Source organism: Coenobita brevimanus, chromosome 54 (assembly GCF_032717465.1).
Source record: "Coenobita brevimanus isolate Jiangsu-jjx chromosome 54, ASM3271746v2, whole genome shotgun sequence".
NCBI lineage: Eukaryota > Metazoa > Arthropoda > Malacostraca > Decapoda > Coenobitidae > Coenobita > Coenobita brevimanus.
This window is the reverse complement of record NC_137007.1, coordinates 37,235,547-37,251,721: the sequence shown is the minus strand read 5'-3', so window position 1 is coordinate 37,251,721 and position 16,175 is coordinate 37,235,547. Positions and strand designations below refer to the sequence as shown.

At 43.3% G+C, this 16,175-nt stretch overlaps 1 protein-coding gene across 1 annotated transcript; it reads right to left on the bottom strand.

Moving 5' to 3' along the window:
* Positions 1-4,904: 4,904 nt before the first annotated feature.
* On the bottom strand, positions 4,905-16,147 carry LOC145400977 (uncharacterized). The gene is made up of 12 exons (XM_080273337.1): positions 16,114-16,147; positions 14,415-14,524; positions 12,960-13,156; positions 12,072-12,270; positions 10,592-10,741; positions 9,880-9,995; positions 9,321-9,408; positions 8,717-8,898; positions 8,123-8,233; positions 7,175-7,411; positions 5,451-5,589; positions 4,905-5,114 (listed from the first exon to the last, which is right to left on the bottom strand). Exons 1-12 carry the CDS (start codon positions 16,145-16,147, stop codon positions 4,905-4,907), a joined length of 1,773 nt encoding a protein of 590 aa, XP_080129463.1.
* Positions 16,148-16,175: the final 28 nt, after the last annotated feature.

Genomic DNA, 16,175 nt, shown 5'->3' with positions numbered 1-16,175 from the left:
GGAGAGCAACTACGAACTGCAGTCCACTGGGTTTACGTTCAGATATGCCTACTACTACTACTACCACTATTATCTAGATTAATAGTAGTAGTAGTAGTACTTTGTAATAGTTTTGCAATCTCTAAACGATTTCATTCAACTTCGTGGTGAGGTCTTGCAGTGAAGGGATTAGTGAAGGCTCTGTCTAAATCCTAGTTCGATAAGTCAGAGCAGAATAAAACTGTCTGGTGATAGTAATAATGCAGCATAACATAAGACTTATGAGTGAATCAGATGCCGCATGTTATTGACTTATTCTTGCTTTCTCCACACGACTTTTATATTTTGAATTGAAAGAGTCAGATGTAGCCCTCGTTACCCCCTCCACTATGAGAGGTTCTTGCTAACTTAGAGTAAAATCGTCCAGCGGCAGCCTGCTCAACCCAATCAATTCGATGATGGACAAATTTTCATTCCTACCATCTCCAGCTGATTTTATTAACTTTAGGATGAACTTTTCAAACTAAAGAGGTTAGAGCTAACCTTCATAAGCTCCATCGCTGGTGGACGAACTTTCTAATTTGAATATTATCGTCTGTTGGGTTATAGAGGTCGGCTAGGATACGACATAAATAGAGGTTGGTGTAAAGCCTTGAGTATGGAAATTTGCTCATTAAATTGCAAAAGTGAAGTTATTTAGATCGTATATTCATATACTGAGTATGATTAGAAGAGGTAGCGACTGAAATGAAAAGCACCATCATGCACAGCATCCCTTCTGCCAACTATAATTCGTCCACCTTGACTTGGGGATTTTCGTCCCTTTGCAGCTTTTTTCCCATAGTTAAGTTGTAGGATAAAACAGTACTACGGCTCTACATTCTGCCCACATTTCCATAACACTCTTTGTGACCAACATCATATTCATTTGTTAATTTTAGGTCATATTAAATGAACAGGGTATGGTCACAATGTAAGTTTGAAAGCACAAGTTTCAATCAACACAGCAGTTCATGGAAACGCCTCCAGCTGCTGTATGGGCTGAAATTAGGGTAATTCAGACACACTGTCACTGGTTGATTGAAGCAAATTTTGTGAATGATAGTGCTGCACATAATCGTACTGAAGGGGATAAACTCAGGTATATATATTCCCTATGTTTCTCCTGTAGGGGTGGGCCACTTGGATGACCTACAGTATATCTTCAACGACGTGCTTGGGTTCCCGCCCCTCCAGCGCCTTGACGACCTGGTGCTGAGCGAGATTATGCTGCGCCTCTGGACAAACTTTGCTGCCACTGGGTACGACCTCAAGGCAGGAGAGGGTGGGGCAAAATATGGTAGAGAACGACCGGAAAGGGCAGGGTAGGGCAGGGCAAGAAAAGACATGATGTGCCGGGTAGGGCATGGGACAATGAAGAGCAGGCATGGCAGATCATGGCATTGCAAGGAAGGGCAGGACAGGGCGGGGCTGGGCAGAGCAGGGCAGTGCAGGGTAGAGTATGACAAGCCATGGCAAGAAATGACTGAAGAAGGAGAGCCAAGGGACAATGAAGGGCAGAACAAGGCAGGAAAAGGCAAGGCCGAACAGGACAGGACAAGGCAAGAAGTGGCAGTACAAAGTAGGGCAGGACATGGCAAACCATTGAAGGACAGGGCAGAGCATGGCAGGACAGGGCAAGAAAGGAAAGTGCGAAGTTAAGCAAGGGACATTAGAAGGCAGGGCAGGGCAGGGCATGACGGATCAGCGAAGGAAAAGACAGAACATAAGAGGACTGGAGAAATATAGTGCATGATAAACTAAGGGACATTATAGAGCAGGACAGAATCTCATGCAGTGGAAGGTAGCGACCAGTCTAGGGAAGGGTATGATTTCTGCAGGAACTCTTTTTTAACTCTTTCAGAAATCCTTTACCGTCTCCTCCGGGGAACCATCAGATTTCCTTCATTAACTTTTCCAGGAATCATGAATTACCGTCCACATGAACCCATAAAGAACCCTTCATTGTCCTTACAAGAATCCTTCAGGAACCACAAACATCCCCCTTCATGAACCATTTACCATCCCCACAGTAACCCGACGCCAGACATGTCCCTCGGGTTCAGATGGTGTCCGGCCACTCCCTCCAACCTGCACCACCTGAGCCTCACTCCAGCAGCCTCCATGCAGCCCAACACCAGAGCAAAGGTAACGCCATCGCAGAAGTAGAAGAAAGCGTAGATTTATGCCTATCAATTGTCTTGAAGGTGCTGCTGCTTGACTGACTTGAATACTGGTCTAAAACAGTCACTTAACTTCACCTAACTGATTATTTCAAGCTATTTACTTTAACAGATTTTTTTTCTCAAGGATGAATTCTAACTAATTGGGATTATGATATATTTTGATTCACCCAGATAGATACATTTTGCTATATTCTAAAAGATGTACTTTACTGATGTATTCTAAATCTTCTCACAGGCCCGAGAGTTCCTGAGGACACTACCCACTCACCAGAACCAGCTGCTGTATCCTGAGCTTTTCACGGAAGAATTGTCCTCTTGCACCCCAGTCCACACCTGCTCCAGTGACTGTTCCCACAGATGCACCCAGACCCACACCTGTCCTTAGACTTTTCACACAGGCATAGAAGTCGTCTACCCTAGTCGATGGCTACCCCACACCTAAATCCCACTTCACACGTACCCCATTTTGGTCCCGCCCCACAACTGTTAAAAAAACAAAAAAAAATCTTGACAACGACCTCTCCCTCACCCCACCCCCCTCACTGCACCCATCCCTGCCCCCTGCCTTGAATCCACCTGTACTTTTTTTTTTCTTTTTTTTATGTGAAGAAGGAACCAAAGGCCATATCTGCACATACACCTGTCCCATATACCCACGCCAGCCCCCACACCCACACATACACACACAGCCTTCCCCACATCTGCTCCAACACCAGGCCAGACACTTATCTCCTACACACACACACACACACACACACACATATATATATATATATATATATATATATATATATATATATATATATATATATATATATATATATATATATATATATATATATATATATATATATATATAGCCCCTTTGGGGCTAAGATGCGAATGAATGTGTTGAATGAATGAGTAAATTGGGAGTGTGTCGTCCTCTCTCGGCTACCTCCCTGTCCTTTGGGGGAAGCAGCCTAGGTATATAGATAGATAGATAGATACCTGCCTCACACTACATCATTTTACCTTTTACATAAGCTCTCATCCTTAATCTACCTTAACTTTAATTCCGTCAGCCTCGGTGGCAGAGTGGTCAGCATCGCCGAAATAAGCTGCCAGTCCATCTGCGCCAGGGTTTGAATACTGGTGCGGGCAACTGTTGCCATTCATCTCAGGTGTCCATCCACCCTTTATGGGTTGGTAGGTAAAATGAATACCAAGGGTAACACCAAATGGAAGTACCGGTGGTGACCTGAATGATGCAGGGTAGGCCTACTGGGTGAAAAAACCATTACAAACTCACAGGCCTAAGTTACGGAGATAAGTACCACGGTGAAGCTCCTCGAGGCGTCTGCCCCCCACCTTTACCTTTACCCCAATTCTTGTGCTTACACCTTATATTTTACCTCTATCTTGCTCACAAGCTCATCTTTGCCTCAGTAAATTAATGAGAAAATCAAAAATGCACAGAGTCATCATGAAGTTAACGAACAATTTAACAAAATGAAGCAAATGTAAAAGTGAAAAAAAAAATACATATTGGTATAATATGCAGTTATTACAGAGAATAATGAACAAATTATGAGAATAAAGTAAATGTACGAGTAAGTGACCAGAGAAACAGAACAAACTAAGTAATAAATCAAGCATGAATAAATTTAACATAAAACAATCCTCATAGTTTTTCTAAACCTTTTCTCACGTCATCACGGGTGGCTGAATCTCGTGAGTACAATATGTTCCCACTGTATCATCATCACCTGGAAACACATGTACTTACAGCGGCTGGCATACATAGGCAGGCAGCTGTGCTATGCACGTTCAAGCCGTGTTTTGTGGATCCTGAAAGGCGACTGATGCTTAGGGCCATGGAATTTTCTGTCAATGGAGATGTGATCCATCCCCAACCAATGTTTCAGGAAACAAACACAACTCGTAGTAACAGGTAGCGCCCAGGTTGGATATCTCGATCGACCCAGGTTTAAAATAATATCTTGTGTTAATCCGGGGTTCAATGGTTTGTGAATGATAAAACGCCAGCGTGCCTGTACTGTTACTATCAAAAGGAAACCAGGCCAATCCTAACAAGAGGCGGCGTCAAACAGCACATATACTAATAAATGACTTGGTGATCGTCTCTGAATTTTAACATCCATCTAGTACTGTGCTCACTTCTAGTTAGAGGAAGAGGGCAAATCCAGATTTTCACCGATCTCGCATACATCAACGACAAGTCTGGGGAAAATCTGTTGGGTCGTTTTCAAGGAGACAGATGACATTCAGTGCACAAAGAGACAAGCATACAAAACACGCAGCAGTGTAGGACGTGGCCAATGCGAAATGATTATCGCCGCACATGAATTAGGAGCAAAATGGTGATGGGGTGCAGCCTCACACTAACTTCAAAGGATCTCTGTAAATTTGGTCAAACTGTCATCATCGTCAGGTCCAGGATGAGGAAAGAGATACCGGATGTGTTATGACCTCTTTGTTAGTCCTTGTTCACTTCCATTCTAGCAAGGATCTTAAACTCACTAAGGAAAGAACAACAATGTCCATCTCTTCAAGTGGTGAGTGAACTTGTCACTTTAAACATTTATCTAATTTTGTACTTATAATTATTTCCGTAAGAGATTCAGACACACTGATTAATAACCTGACAGAATATATGAAAAGATATCTTGAAGAGTAGGCTATGTCGTAGGATAAGTTTTATGAGGCCGAGTTAATCCAATCATTGACCTCATCCTCGAGCAGGTCCAGTGGTCCTACACTCTCCAACGCCACCTCGTGATACTGTTTGATGTCGTAGGCATCACCCATCTCAGCAGCAGCGCGGGCCTTCAGCTCACGGAACTTCAGGTCACCAATCTTGTAGGCCAGAGCTTGTCCCGGCCATGTGATGTACCGGTCGATCTCGTTCTGCCAGGTCAAATGTTATGCTCATGCTATAGTTCGGTTTTAAATGCCTAAAGAACAATGGGTACACGATTATACATCATCATCATCATCATCAGCAGCAGCAGCAGCAGCTTGAGACAGTCCACTGCACGACAAAGGTCTCTCTCATCTTTTTCTAAACGCTGTTGTCTTATTCCATCCAATCTCAGCATATACATAATGAAGTCCAAGTTTTTAAAAATGTTATTTCTACAAAATTCAGCAAACACATTTAATTTCAGACCTAAAATCCAACAGAAGTGTGTCCCTACCTAGGTCTATGCAAATCAGCACTTAAATCATTTCAAAGGAACTAACCTCGACCTCGACCAGTGAGAGTGCTGTGTGGATGAACATGTAGTCGATCGCCTCCTGCCGTGTCCAGCCCAGTGCGTGGATGCCCGTGTCCACCACAAGACGGCATGCCCTGAAGATCTCCTCGGAGTAATGGCCGTACCTGGGAAAACACCTGGCTTTCACACCTGTCTCTTATACCTGCCTCTTACACCTAGCTCTCACACCTGCCTCTTACACCTGGCTCTCACACTTGCCTGTTACGAGTACACCTGCCTCTCATACTTGCCTTTTATACATGCTGCTAACACCTGCCTCTCATATCTACCTCTTACACCCGCCTCTCACACCAACCTCTTACACCTTCCTCTCACACCTGCCTCTTACAGCTGCCTCTCACACCTTTCTCTTACACCTGCCTTTAGTACCTGTCTCTCACACCTGACTCATACACCTGCCTCTCACATCTGCCTCTTAAACCTGCCAGTGCCACTCACACCTGCTCTTACAACTGTCTATCACACTTGCCTCTCGAGTCTGCCTCTCACACCTGCCTATAGTTCTCAATCTTACTCTTACAGCCGGAATTACACCTGCCTCTCACACCTCTTCCACACCCGCCTCTCATGTCTGACTCACACATGGCTCTAACACTTGCTTCACACAGTTGCTTCTCACACCTGAAGTTCATATTATGGCTCGTCTAGTTATCCAAGTGCTGGGGATACATCGTTCTCCTTCTGTTACCACCTGGCATGAGTCATTGAGATTTTTATCATTGTCTTCATCACCTGTCGCAGAGATTCTTCGTTCATGAGGTGATTATTCCACTGCCTTTTAACATCTGAGTCATGAGATGTTAATTTCTCCTTTTGATTACCAGAAATTCACACTCTTTAGTAACTATCTATGAATCTTCTGGCAATCAATTTACAGCACGCTTATCTGAATACAGGTTAATGTCTTGCCTAAGGAAGGCATTCAAGTGGGTGTGGCAGTATCTTTACATTTGTCACCACAGTCTGGCATCCTGTAGAGGTTCTCTGCTTTACATATAGAGACTTTCCATGACACACACTAACACTCAGACAGGTTATGCGTTCATATGCATCACTATTCCTAGTGTGCAAGCCTCTTTCACTCAAACTCAAGCAAGAGTGGAGAAAGGTCAAACTTTCCGTGACAAAGTGGTGTCCCTCTGTCTCACAATTCTCTGGCCCTGTGACATGTATAGTGCAGCTGCCTCCTCAAGAAAAAGGGCTATGTAAGTTGGTTTTGATGATGCATACTCGTACATATATACATACATACATACAGCTGTCACTTCTGTCCAATGATCAAACTGCTGCTCAGTTCTAATATACTGTGCAGGTCAAAAACAGCTAAATTTACGTTATAATCCACGGGGTTTACTACTTGCTGAAACTCACAGTCCCCTAACAATATCTGTCATAAGGGTGGCCACATAAGTGCGTGTCAATGCCCAGACTCTCAATATAAAGTTCCTATTCCTCCGCAAAGACGGTATTGAGGAAGAACGTTAGATCTACATTCACCAATTTGCCATCTTCCCTTACTTCCCATTTCAGTCACTAAGATTTATATCACGCAACCGTCCATGTCAAAGTCCAGGCTCTCAGAATGGAAGCCCTATCCCTCCACGAAGGCGGTGTTGATGGGGAACTTAACCATCTTTCCTATCACCACCTTTTGTATGAATCACAGACGTTCCAATCCCATAACAATACCTGTCATAAGGGTCGCCGTAAAGATCCATGTCAAAGCCCAGGCTCTCGGCATACAATCCCCATCCCTCTATGAAGGCGGTGTTGAGGGGGAATATGGAGGGCGCCTGGCCGTAGTTTCGGTCGTCTGTGACCCGCCTGAAGTAGGGCATGGTGGGGGACTCGATGCTGTGGGAGCCCTGCAGGTGGTGACCCGGATTGCCCTCGTGCATCGATAACGTCATCATACTATACTTTGGTCTGGGTGAAACAAAATAAAATTAGGGAAATACATGGCATGCTGTTTCACTCCACATTAGATGCACTGGTAAGGAAACACACTATCAATTTAGTTGGGAGTAACTGGTGAGACATGTATTATTTCAAGCATGTAGCACTCTAAACGGAACCATCCTAGCATCAGAAAGAATAGATTAACAGTTCCTCACAGCATTTTATACCTCAAAAATCTATCTTTAACTTGAAAATCTAACACATTTATAAGTTAAACCATACAAATTATTAAAGGCAAGATACCGGTAATACTACTGTCATCATTCTCCAAGGTCAAAACACTAGGTTTTCGACATGACAGTATAAGGGACAGTGTTTGTCAGCTAAACGTGCCTTATATGGCAATAAAGAAAACAATTACAGGTATAGGAACGTTTATATGAATTGTTAAAAATATATAGACTGATACCATTTCAAATGGGAATCCATTTTTTATTTAAACTATTTATTCACTGTTTATGCTTTTAAAACGAGGCAACTTATGTATGTTTATATGACATCATTTTCTAGACAAATGAAAGGAAAAAAGCATTCGAGCATGTAAAATGTCTGTGCATTCGAACATGCACAACATCTCTGGGCATTTGAACACGTAAAATATCTTTATATATGGTAACTACGACAAATACATTGTTGTGATGCAGTTTTTCTTTTCCTGTCACCTAGGTCGCAACTCACTGGGCATCGTAGTTGTAGGTATTGACGTAGAAGACTCCAGGGCGAGATCCATCATAGGCGCCCGACAGGTAGTAGGCTCCAGCACCGTCAGGAGAAGGGTCGGCCACCACCCTGAGAACACATTGGGCTTCAGTGTGGGGGGGGGGGGATGAAAAACTATACGGAACCTTCCTCTGAGCACTTCTATTAAGGAGTTATAGTCATAAATGTCACTCTTGACAGTACGACCCAAGTACTGACTAAGTTTTTTTAGCCTGTGCTTTTTAGACATTTCTTCGACATATGCCACATCTTCAGCCTTCACCCTCCGCCTCTGTATCTTTTCTTTTTCTTTTTCTTCTTTTTTTTCAGCTTTTGGCCCTTTGCTTTTAAGACTTATTCTCCTCCCCACCTCCCACATCTTCATCCTTCATCCTCCTTCTAATTTTCTTTTTCAGCTTCTGAGCCTATGCTTTTTAAACTATCTTTTATTCCACATCTACAACTGCCTTCACCTTCCGCCTTCAATTCTTTTCTAGCCTTGAAACCAATGCCGTTTAGACTATGATCCCTCCTCCCCCTTGCCACATCCTCACCCGTCACCCTCCACCTCACCTCAGTTCTGCCTCAGGGATGTTGATGAAGCACAGGGGCAGCTTCGGGGTAATGACGTCGTACACAAGGTTCTCGAAACCCGCCATGAGGTCGTCAGGGTTGTCGTAGAAGAACTGGGAATCGTTACGGATCATGGCTGAGAACTCTGGCACCGTCATGTTATATCCCAGCTCACTGACGATCTGGAGGTGGAAGTAGGAAGGGGTAATGTGTGTGTGTGTGTGTGTGTGTGTGTGTGTGTGTGTGTGTGTGTGTGTGTGTGTGTGTGTGTGTGTGTGTGTGTGTGTGTGTGTGTGTGTGTGCGTGTGTGTAAGCAAAAATGATCAAGAAAGTGATAGAACTGCGCAGCAGAGAGGAAGGAGCAAAATCGCGAGTTGCAATACAGGAGTCTTGGAGTCGTATTAAGAGTGGCTTTCGCAGATTTCCTAACACTTCCTCCTGAACGAATTATCCTGCACATGCTACTGAAGCAAACTACGTCGTTATTAAAAAGGTACTGACAACATACATAATAATGTCAACGTGCAGTATACTTAATAAATCGTTAATATAAAATGAGCTACGAAGCCTACAACGCGACTTACGACCCTTAAGGTACACTGACCTGAGCCATCTCTGTCTCAATCCTCGCCACCTCCTCTATACCCAGCTGGTGGATCTCAGGGACCGTCATGCTGGTGGACGTGTGGTACCTGAAGAGGGTGGTGGAACAACATGAAACAGGTCCATATTCTTGCTGGGTAAGGAGTCTTCCTATTGCACTTCTTCTTCAGCGATTTATGTGCTTATTATACCGTACTGTCCCACTGCGTGTTGCATAAATCCTTCAAACATCGCCGTACTCCGCGTAAATAACGTACAAAAGGGTATTAACCAGCCATATCCAACATAAATCGCTAAGTAAGTGGTGTTAGGAGACTTCCTCGGCATTGGAGAATGCGGGCCACACTGACACAAACTTTCAGATATTGCGTTATGCCAGTGCCAATCCACTAATGTGTGTAACAGCATGTGTGTGAAAAAAATGAAGAGGTTAAATCGATAAATTGATAGGCAGGCTGATGGACTGATAGATAAGCATACAAAATATAGAAAGGTAACTAGATAGATAAATGGATAAATGGATAGTGATAAATAGAGAGAAAGGCGAAAGGGCTACTCACCTGACGAGCTGTGTGTATAGCTCTGGTCCATTAGGCAGGCTGGTGACGGCAATGTCAGGACGAGTGGTGTACGACGTGGCCACATAGTCACTCAGCTGCTGGAAGGCCGGAGACACCTGCAGGGAATTAGGTTAGGTTAGGTTAGACTAGGTGAGATAAGGGTTAGGTTAAGTTAAATTAGACTAGCTAAGGTAAAATAAAGTTAGATTAAGTTGGGTTAGGTTAAGTTAGGTTAGGTTAAGTTACCCCAGGTAAGGTAAGATCAGCTGGGTTACGTTAAGTTAGGTTAGGTAATGTAAGACTGAGTTAAATTAAGTTCGGTTAGGTTAAATTAAAATGCGTTAGGGTATAGTTAGAGGTCACGGTTAATAATTTGCATCTCTTCCCATCAGTAATCAAAATTACTTGGGTGTATCTTTTTTTCTCTTCCTGCATGTAATATTTGTAAGTACTCCTTTTTGTCTCAGTGTCACCTCATGAAAAGAAAAGCCCAACCTGACTGGGGAAATTATGATATCTGCCTCTTGAGTACGAGTGTAATAAGATGTCAAAGTATGCAAAGGGAGGCAGTGGCGCGTTATGAGAAATGGGGTCGCTAGTGAACAAGGAAACGTCAGTAAGGTTCGACAGTGTGTAAGGGAGAGTCGTGTTACGTCGTAGGAAATGGCGTCGTTACTGAATAGGGTCCGAAACGCCTGAAGCCCGGACTGACCTGGTTAACAAGGATGTCAGCGCCTCGTGTCTGAAATTCCGTGATCTGTTCCTGGGTAAAGTTCCCGGGGAAGGAGGTGAGGGGCGACCACAGCGGGGAGTCCTCGGCTGATGTTACTACGAACTCCTGCAATGCCTCCGCCACGCCTTTCTGTATGTGTGTCGGGGAAGGGAGGGAGGAAGAATTAAGGTGAGGCTGGAAAAGAGTGGGTTTGTGTGAAGTGGAATATGGAGTTCGTAAGCAAAGATTTGACCAGTGTAATATGACAGAAAATTGTCAGTTTGAGGGTGAGATATGCTTATAATTATATAACTGAGTGGTATAATGGATACGATGGAAACGATGGGACACTGGCGGAGCGAAATACAACGTGTCCATTTGTTTTCCAGAGAGATACACAAGTGTTTGGCCACTTTTTTATGTATACCAGTACCCGTTCTGAGACTGAGATGTGCCGGTGGGCAATGTGGTGTACTATTACAGTGCGTGGTGCGGCAATGTGGGGTGTTTCTGTGAGGTGTGACACTGTGAAGTTCTTGTACAGAAGACAGCAGAAATCCCCCCTAAAACCCCATGAAAGCTAAAGGATCCAACGTGGAAGCTCGGAAAAAGCTTTGAGTGAACAGGGAAATATGTGACACCGTGCCCTATGGGACACCCCCCTTCAAACATAGTCGCTGTGTTACCTGAAGGATTACGGTAGTGAAGGAAACTAGGGACAACTCATCCTCTTAGTAGCTGTAGTGATGCAATGGCCAATGACTGGAGGTAGCTGTTAGCATGGCCAAGGTTCGAATGTGAGGAATTGTGCCCAGTCTACTAACACCTGTTATAACTGAGGCTAAACCATACCGGTACGTAGTCTCCGAAGACCTCTTCTGACACCCATCCTATGGGCAGTTTGACAGTGTAAAAACATGTGCAGCGACAAATATGAAAAAATGAGGGAATACCTCGCTCCGTCAGGGCATAGCACACTGTAAATCACTAAGGATGGAACAATACCGAGAGTTGTATTCTAGTGAGGCTGGGAGACTTTCCAAAACACCTTCCTCACTGTTCTTTTATATATTGTTGCTTGATGACGTCAAATATTCCCCAAGTACTGTCAGCGTAAATATGAATGCACCTTATGAAGAAATAGGCCTACGCTTGTAAGGAAGATGTGCTCAGTGTCTCAGCTGACGAATATACGACCCCAAGTCACTTGCCAACGAGTATGCACCTATCATCATCATCATCATCATCATCATCATACTGTTTTTATTCTCTCTGCCCAATTTTCGTCATTTAGCAGATTATTTCACGTACAGTACCTCTGTGACACAAAAAGTCAGTGCCACGACTCTACATCCTTTTCGTGCAGATCATTCTATTCTATTGTTAATCTCTCGTTACAGTTGAGAATTCAAGATGAAAAGACACCAATTTTAGTCCAAGTTAGGGTAAAAAGAATATAAAACCTTCGAGATTAACCTACCATTGAGATAGCGTGGTGGACGTGGCCCTGAGCGACCCCCTCTTCCAACAGCTCCCTTATCTGCTGCAGCTGCACCGGAAGGCGACCGTAGCGAGACAGCAGCTTCTCGTAGTCCTCAGGCGTCTCGTACACCATCCACGAGATCAAAAGAGATAGGTCCACGTGAGGCCCGTCACTGAAGCTGACTGGTACCAGGAACCTGGTGGAAAAACGATAGATTATACGTTTGTGAAACTGCACTTTTAAGTCTGCAGTTGACCGAATAACTGTATCCCAAAGTGTTACATGGACAAATCAATACTGCATAAAAAATATATTATCGTGGATGGTTAACACGGAATCCCCCAGTGGTTCCTCAAGATCCCATATGACCTTCTGCTAAGGCTACATTCTCATCCACAGAAACAGCTGTGCTACACAGACCCCCTCCCCCACCCCGCCCCACCCCACCCTATCAAAAGAAAATAAATACATAAAGAACGACCAGTAATTACAGACCAGTCCCCAACGTGACCTATTATTTCATCTCCACTCGTCCACTCTCATTACCTCCATACAGTTCAATCAGCTTGTGAATTACCTCTCGTCTCCTAAGGCTTACTGAAAAAAGAAATACCAAACTTAGGTGGAAAAGAATGAACAGGAGGCCTGAAAGAGGGACGTGAAGATAAAGTGGCTTCGAGGAGGTGCGGTCACTACCAACCCCCTTGATCCTGGAGGAAACAAGAGTCCAAGATAATGATGATGATGATGATGATGGTGATGATCATGATGACTAACGCTTGTGATTATTATTATCTCATCCATGATTATCATTTGCTACTATAGAAAGCTTTTGCTAAATCTAAACAGCTTTGAAGAATAACTATTGACTGCAACTGTATTCACCCCTGGAAAGGATATCCGTCGATGTAAGTGGTAAGTTCATCCTTCAGGACGCGTATGTTGACGAGGTCTGCGTGTTGTGTGAGGTTGGCCTCCAGTGCCTCGGCCACCTCCAGGAATGCAACGCTTTGATCGTAGCGGTTTTCGTATGCACCCAGAGACATGTCGTCCAGCAGGTCGTCGTAATCGTGGATACCAATCTGAAGAAAATGGAGTTAGATTATTTTTGGACTGTAATCATACAGGTGATGAGAGGATATCAGCCTACAATGGAATCAGTTCATCTCTACACCAATGCCCTACCCTCTTCTCCATTCTGTTTTGCCTCTGACCGGCTATTTACAGTCATTGGTCATTCAACAGCTCATAATTTAATCAGATTCAGTTCTCCTTCTGCGTACTCTGCCATACCAGCAATACAGTCATCATTGGAAATAATGTCCAAAAACGAGGCAGTGAATATGACGGCACAAGCAGAGTTTAGTTTTCAAGATTAAATTCTGGTATGGTACAACTGCAGTACACAAAACAATGAGTCGCGGTGGGGGGGAAGGAGGGAGTAGCACCTTCACCCCTCCCCAACCTACGCTTCCCTGCTATCTGTCTCCCCCTTCCCCTACTGTAACTCGGCAGCCAGAAACGACTTAGTACTTGTGTGTGCAGGAGATATGGTACTGTCACTATTTCACGTGCTCCAACGCTTCCTGCATAAATAAATCTATCACTAAGGATGCGCAGTGGATAGGGACACTGGTAATCGTGAATGCTGAATCGCAAAAAGCAAAAGATTAGAAACATCAAGCCGTCCTTTGGGGCAGGAAATTCTACAGTAATAAGATCCTGTGTTGGGGAAAATCTCATGGTAACTATGCACCAGTACTTGTATTTAAACTATAATGATGCCACTGCAGCTTATCCTCTGTGCAATTAGGTACCTGGTATACATTTAAATGTTAGGCTACATCTCAAATTTCGTTAAAACGGCTTATCTTCCACAACACCTGCAGATATATAAACAATTCCTCATCCATCCTCTCCCCTGTTCAGTTAGCACTATCGCACCAGTCCTGAATGAGACGGCCTTAAAACGTAGTTAGTACAGACGGTGGGTATTATTGTCTTATAGGTGACATGTGAAGGTATGCGGTGCCAAATAAATAAATATAGATAGATAGGTAGATTGATGGATAGAGACAGAAACAGACATACAGAGGCATGTAGACACACTGACAGAAAGACAAACAGGTAGATGGATATAGATAACTGGATATAGATACACCGATAGATGGGTGGATGGATAAACATTAAATAGACAGCCAGACAGACACATAAATCAAGAGACAAACCGACAGACAGGAAGATTAAGCAGAGAATATAGAAAGTGGGAATATAGGTAGAGAAACTGCAGACAGACAGATAATGAGATAAAGAGATGAGGTGGGAAAGAACAATACGTACGAATGTGCCAAACTGTGGCATGTCCTGAACCCTCCAGTTGAAGTACTCATCCGCCAGGGCTTCCACCTCGGGGGAGAGTCCTGTCCCCCTCGCCACCTCGACACACCACACTAGGGGATATACCACGGAATTTATTCTTATTATACATATTATTATTATTACTTTTATTATTATTATTAATTATTGTTAGTCTTCACCTATTACATAGTGAAGGCTACTGTTTTCGCTGGTATTATTATTATTATTATTATTATTATTATTATTATTATTATTCCCGCCTCAGAGACTCGCAACAATTCCAGGAGAACTGGAGATTGCGCGAGGAATCTGAAGAGCCCAGGTTATGTGTCCTGGAGTGGGTAATTGCTGAAAGAAAAAAAATCCAAATCCTCTGCACGCAGTGAAAAGGATGTCAGAGTCATATCAGTATTGTGAACGAGATAAGTTGGTCGTGTTTACTGGAGACTTCAATACGACCTGGGCAAGGACTTTGAATGGCCCAGGTTATGTGCCCTGGTATGGGCCACTGATGATAGAAAAAAAATCAATATCTCCCTAATGGGGTCAAGGTCATTGTAAGAAACAGTAAGTGGAGACTAGTGACTGTCTGCAGGACAATTACAGAATTCTAGATATTATTGTTAATCATGCCACTACTATCAATACTTACTACTACGCCTACTGCTGCTGTAGCTATCATCATTTTTTTTTATTACTTTATTATTATCATCATCATCATTATTATTATTATTATTATTATTATTATTATTATTATCATGCGGATGGTAGGTGAGAGCGACAATCATCCACTCACTCGATGCAGTGATGTCTCCTCAGGTGACTCTGTACTGAGCGACAGGCCTAATGGTATCTTGTAAACCAGGAAACAATTTATTGAGCTGGGTGGTAACCATGTAATCAAATGACGCCTGGTGGTTTAGTGGGTTAAGGTACTCCAGCCTGATTGAGCCTGTACAGGTTTACATTTCAGGGAAGGCTGGAGTTTACTGCTTGTATCATGTCATTCAGGGACAGGAGTGAGTAGGCTGGTCCCGGATTCCTAAGCTCCTGATGGAGCAAAAAAGAATTAGACGATGGATGGATTAGCTGCAGCAGCAGCAGTAGTAGCCTACTATAGTAGTAGTAGTAGTAGTAGTAGTAATGGAGAACTCACATAGAGATAAGGAGTGTAAAAGAGTAATACAGTATATAATAACCTCGCTTTATCAGTCATTAGCCTATTCAGAGCCATAGGCAGGTGCTGGAGTCTCAAGCGGGACTCGAGTCGGTGTTAAGCAATGACGTACCAACAGATTACACATCACCCTGATATTATATATACAGAGAGAGAGAGAGAGAGAGAGAGAGAGACAGACAGACAGACAGACAGAATGATGAGAGAGAGAGAGAGAGAGAGAGAGAGAGAGAGAGAGAGAGAGAGAGAGAGAGAGAATGTCAGAATGATATTTATAACAAGCCTGAATATCTCAGCAATATTTCAATTTAATGTTATCATTTAAATATAAATATAATTTTAATCAACCCCTATTAAATAAGCTTTAAACTACTTAAAATTATTAAAATCTCAGACACAATTCAAACAGACTGAATTCAATCGTTCTGAGATGGCAAGAATAAAATAAAAATGTTAAGCATGGTGGAAGCTGCATATTGTAATAATCACCGACTTAAAACTTACTTGTGAGGACCAGCAAGAAGGCGTGGAGTTTCATGGTGGCCATCTGAGAGATGAGGCACAAA

Excerpts from the sequence above, each read along its gene's own strand:
- LOC145400977 (XM_080273337.1), bottom strand. The coding sequence starts at position 16,147 with ATGAAACTCCACGCCTTCTTGCTGGTCCTCACAA. Across the intron at positions 13,157-14,414 it reads TGCCACAGTTTGGCACATTC|ATTGGTATCCACGATTACGA; the intron begins GTACGTATTGTT and ends CATTTTCTTCAG. Across the intron at positions 5,590-7,174 it reads TACGGCGACCCTTATGACAG|GTACGGCCATTACTCCGAGG; the intron begins GTATTGTTATGG and ends GTGTTTTCCCAG.